General features: G+C 34.5%; 1 protein-coding gene across 1 annotated transcript; it reads right to left on the bottom strand.

Annotated features, from left to right (window-relative positions):
- Positions 1-3,011: 3,011 nt before the first annotated feature.
- LOC111914069 (TPD1 protein homolog 1B) lies at positions 3,012-3,749 on the bottom strand. The gene is made up of 2 exons (XM_023909812.3): positions 3,590-3,749; positions 3,012-3,472 (listed from the first exon to the last, which is right to left on the bottom strand). The coding sequence occupies exons 1-2, from the start codon at positions 3,639-3,641 to the stop codon at positions 3,162-3,164; spliced, it is 363 nt and encodes a 120-aa protein (XP_023765580.1). The 5' UTR covers positions 3,642-3,749; the 3' UTR covers positions 3,012-3,161.
- Between the last annotated feature and the right edge of the window lie 1,746 nt (positions 3,750-5,495).

The raw sequence follows: 5,495 nt of genomic DNA, 5'->3' as shown, positions 1-5,495 counted from the left end.
TGTCAATGTGAGTGTGAACGTGAATATAAATATGGGTCCCTCTTTGATTTCCCATTCAGTTGTTGATTGTTATGTGATTGCAGAGGAGATTGGTAGAGGCGTCTAACGGCAATGTTAAAGGCAAAGGTCGACTGTTATGGAAAGAGATCGACTTTGGTTTCCTCCGAGTAATATAGAAATATGTTTAATGGGAAGATGAAGACGGTGTGACGAGGCACCAGAAAAATATCCATCGAAAAAGGTTGCTCCAGTAAAATCGGCGTTGTTGAAGCCAGGTATAGTAGAATATATGGTGGTAGTGATGTGGGTTTGCCTTTGTTTTAGGTGGTGGTCTCTCTCTCTCTCTCTCTCTCTCTATATATATATATATATATATATATATATATATATATATATATATATATATATATATATAGAGAGAGAGAGAGAGAGAGAGAGAGAGAGAGAGAGAGAGAGAGAGAGAGAGAGAGAGAGAGAGAGAGAGAGAGAGAGAGAGAGAGACTTATTTTTTTTAATTATTAAAAGACAAAATTGCAAGAATGGTCCTTATGGTATGTTAAAACTAACAACTTTGGTCCAAAATGGGTTTGGCTCACAAGGATGGTCCAATAGTTTTATTTTGTTGCGAATTTAATCCAAAAATTTTAAAACTTTTTATAATGATGCATTTGCCCTTGGTATTTTCCCTTTTTAAATTTTTTTATTATAGAAATCAAAAAAAGAAAAAGAAAAAAATAAAATCTCCTCTCTCTCTCTCTCTCTCTCTCTCTCTCTCTCTCTCTCTCTCTCTCTCCAGAAGACAATCCACAAAACACCATCATCATCTTTTTTACATATCTTCATCTTCTTTAAAAATCAAAATCATGCCCTTGACACATTTTGAGTTTTTTTTATCAAGAACTCCACATACAAACATATACACACTTAAGAATACTCTTTATAATCAATTTAGAAATCATCAATAATGGATTCACCCACCTGTAATGTCATCGACACCCCTTTACTTCCATTCGTCCTTCAAGCTTGATAACAGTCATAGTTCCAAAGGGTTTGTGATGTCGAGATCTTATGAGGCCCTAGTTATTGTGTTAAGTCATCAACTGCCCTACCTATTATGATCTGCTAATGAAGTCATCGATCCCACCATCATCACAAATAGGCTAAACTAATGTCATTACCACCTCCGATAAGGTTTCTGACCCAAATCTGGAACGTTTGTTCCCTCTGAAAACACCTCTAAAATACATGAGAGATAGAGAGATCTGATTTTATTGTGTGTGTATGTTCATCTGATTGTGTGTGTGTGTGTGCGTGTTAGATCTGATTTGGTGTGTGTTCATCAGATATGGGTGAACTCAAGAACAAACCATAGCCGATGCCGTCAGAATCCTTTCCTCGACCTCCCTTTCATCTCCAACTCGTATATCCCTTGTTTTTCACTTCTCCAGAGAAGAGAGCCACCACAGTCGACTATGGAAGCTCCTCTGCCTCCCATGTCGTGACCCACCACCATCCAACATCCCAAATCCAAATCTGCAATGGGTGTTCTTCGTTCTTGTTTTGGATCTGAAATAAAACCCAAATCCAAAAGTTGAAGGTAGGTATGTTCTTGGTTCCAAATTTGAAACGAATATGAAGAAGGGTCGATCTGAAACAAAATCCAATCACAAAACCATACCCACCATCGATTCTAACAAAAGGCAGATCGACGGGAGCTCCGGTGTGGCTGGGAAATCGCAATGAGATGCAAGGGGGCCCGTTGAGACCGACGACCCTCTGTGGGTTTACTCTTCGTCTTCACTGATCGGGAGAGGGAAGAAGGAACACAAATAGAAGTAGTCAAAATGGTGGTCTGGTGATCAAATAGATCTCGAGAAGGGAGTCGATCTCCGACGAACTCCTGTTGGCTCTCCTCTCGTCGTCGGTGGCCACAAATCAAGGGGGAAAGAGAAACGACTGGATTGAAAGGAGAACGAAGAAGAACGAAAGCAAAAAAGAGGTGGTCCTTGGCTGTTCTTCTTCTTCTGGAGAGAGAGAGAGAGAGAGAGAGAGAGAGAGAGAGAGAGAGAGAGAGAGAGAGAGAGAGAGAGAGAGAGAGAGAGAGAGAGAGAGAGAGAGAGAGATTTTATTTTTGTTTTATTTTTAATTGGTTTTAATTGTTGTAATAAAAGAAAAAATGGAAAATAAAATAATAAGAGGCAAATTCGTCATTATAAAAAAGTTCATAGGATATTAGACTAAACTCGCAACAAAAAGAAACTATTGGACCATCCTTGCAAGCCAAACCCATTTTTGACCAAAATTGCTAGTTTTGACATACCACAGGGACCATTCTTGCAATTTTGTCTTATTAAAACAAACTATTAGTCTTTAAAAAATGAAAGGAAATAGAAAACGAATCAAATACCCCAAGGGTATTATAGTCATTTCAATTTTTTGAGGGACAAAATACGTAATGAAACTAGCTCAAAAGAACCACCAATCCAAAAAAGTCAAGGTTTAGACCAGAACCGGAAAAAAATGTATACCACAAGACTATTTTTGTAGTTTTGTCAAATTTAAATCATTTTAGTGACAAATTAGTGAGAGAAATATCCGTAACTAAAGTGTGTATGTAATCCGTTGTAAAATATCGTTCGTCGGTAATCGGTCAGAAGATATGGTCAAACCTGGTCAAAGAAGATTTCGTCACCAATCTGTCTGGTGTATTTCACAAGTAAATTTCAGTGGGTAATCCGTCACAAATCCTTTGGAAATCCGTCTCAAATAATTACCCATGAGGCTTTTTCCTACCACACAAAGCCCTTCGGTAGACGCGTTTAGTGACGGAATATCGACGGAATTTTCCGTCGGAAACACCCTTTTTTTTTTCTATTAGCGTCAAGAGCAAGTCAATGTCCCATTTTTCTAAAAAAATTGAAATATAATTGTTTTCTATAGACATACTCCCACTTAATTTCATGGCAAGCAGAATTTAAACCAGTGACATGTTATGTATCTCATAACAAACATGGCCTTGAATACACAATTTTGATTTTAATATGAACCGGCAAAAGATGCAATATGCTGCGAAGATCGATCATGGGATCAAGTAATCAATTAAGATAAGAAACCCCACTTCTTAATTCATGACTTTTTTTTAATAGTTACATAAATACCCCTCAACACTGAACTTGAGACGATATTGGCACGAAAATGAAGGGAGGGTCCCAGGCATAAAGAAATTGGACCGTCATGAAAGGTGCAATAGCCCGACCTCCATTAACGATGCAATTGTTATTCCCCACACGTGCAAAGATGCTTGGATCAACTTTCTCAACAGTTTGGAAACCGTTGCAAGAGACGATAAGGGCTTGTTGAGAGCATCTGCAAGTGTTTATGAAACTCACCTTCCATTCTTGTTTACCTTGTATTTGTTCAGAAGTCCTTTCTGTTCCAACGGTTATGTCTTTTATTTCACATTGACCGTAGCCTACAAGAAATTTTTTACAATATCAACTTTTTTATGATAAAGTTAAAATAGTTGACTAGATTGGAAAATCATGATAAGAATATAATCTATTAATAGAAAAATAATTAATATCAGTACCTTTGAAGGAAAGCATGAAGAGAACAAGGAGAATTTGAAATATTGATCCCATTTGGAGGTTTCTCTAATGTACTTATGGTATGAGGAATTGCTTGCATCCCCTATTTATATTCACTAAAGTGTGATTTAGACATTAATATTTCAAAAACAAATTTTAATCGATGTGTTATTAAGCAGTCCTATCTCCTATGATATCTTAAACACCTTATCAAAATAGCCATCTTCCTCTTAAATCACTTAAAACATCAATGTATGGTCATTTCGACTAGCTCTAGTAGCTTCCATATGTCATCGTCAAGGTCGTAACCTACCCACCCAGTCTAGCTCATATGTCCTTATTCATATATATAGAATAATCTTTATGTTGACAATAATCCAGTCCAATTAGCAACATATCGGATACGACGAAAAAACTATTTTATTTCTTAGAAATAATAATAATAATAATAATAATAATAATAATAATAATAATAATAATACTATGATAGGAACAGAAAATGTTCTGGTAGGTAAAAGTGATGGCAAGATGTAGTTGGCTTCATCTAAAATTTGTTTTTAACGTGCGTATTTAGTATTAAATCGTAAACTAATGGTTGATTGGTTATGGAACTTTTATGTTTCTCTTATAATATAATTTTTTGTTTAAAATGGTCGATTAGTTATAGAAGTATATACATTTCTTAATCATGTGGTCATTATTGGCTGTGGTCACTAGTGTAAGAAGTGAAAGTGACCATTGGTCACGACATGACAATTTTGAGGTATCTCACAATAGAAGACAATGTGGAATGAAGTATTTTGAAGAAAAAACAAAGTTGAAAGTGTTTAAAGAAAAGCGCAATTATTGTTATTATAAGATAAAAGAATATAAAAAGAGTAAAATACCTGACGAATAAAGAGAGTAAGGTGGTTTCAAATTCCCTCCATAATCTCTAACTTCTAAACAACTAATAAATTTTAAGTTGCTATCTTTGGGAATAATATAAAGTCCTAGGCCAAAGCAAATACCTATCAAATTCTATCAAATTCCTACTAACATGAGACAATGTTCTGAGGAGTTGAGTAAAGACTGTTAATATGTTTGAGAAGTAGAGACTTATTAATATACTAGGCGAATAGCCGTGCGTTACGCAACATAAAATTACATGCTTAAAATTTTGACAAATAAATATTAATATATGTTATTGATATTTATATCATAATACCTTTCATATTTTACCCTACTATTTCATGTTATTCAAAATACAACGTTTTCATTTTTAGAAATATATTAATGTTTTTTTTTTTTTTTTTTTTTTTTTTTTTTTTTTTTTGTTTTGTTTTTTGTATTTGATGGGTTCTTTTCTATCAAAGCCAAAACATCCAACAAATACTACGAAATCTATGTTTGTTTATCACCACACAACTCTACTTCTCGGATTCAATCCCGATTACGCTACTGCAAATGCATAAAGTGACATTCATATCCATTAATATCGATTAAGGAAATAATGTGATGTACTTATTATTTGTTAAATGCATATCGATGCATCATATTAATTTTCATATTCCAACATCAGTAAACTAAAACCACATAGGCATAGTCTGGATACCAACATCTAATTTCCATTAGAGACTAATAGAAACACACCCATGCCACACAAATGCTTGGTTCAAACTAAATGTATATATACAAAAAAATGAAAGCTAAAAGGATTACATTCTCATGACTCGAAAAGGAGCATGTCAACTCATTGGTATCGGTTAATACCAGTACAACATTAAAATATACATGACCTGCCTTTAGTTCACATGTGATATTTTATAGGATCAAATAGGAAATCATGACTTTAGTGGAAACTAAGACCAATTGACATGTAAAACAATTTATATGTAGCAATACATTTGCTAATATGACTTCATATTT

This window comes from Lactuca sativa, chromosome 6, assembly GCF_002870075.4.
Source record: "Lactuca sativa cultivar Salinas chromosome 6, Lsat_Salinas_v11, whole genome shotgun sequence".
NCBI lineage: Eukaryota > Viridiplantae > Streptophyta > Magnoliopsida > Asterales > Asteraceae > Lactuca > Lactuca sativa.
This window is presented reverse-complemented; position numbering and strand designations above follow the sequence as displayed.

Excerpts from the sequence above, each read along its gene's own strand:
- LOC111914069 (XM_023909812.3), bottom strand. The coding sequence starts at position 3,641 with ATGGGATCAATATTTCAAATTCTCCTTGTTCTCTTCATGCTTTCCTTC. Across the intron at positions 3,473-3,589 it reads CTTCATGCTTTCCTTCAAAG|GCTACGGTCAATGTGAAATA; the intron begins GTACTGATATTA and ends AATTTCTTGTAG.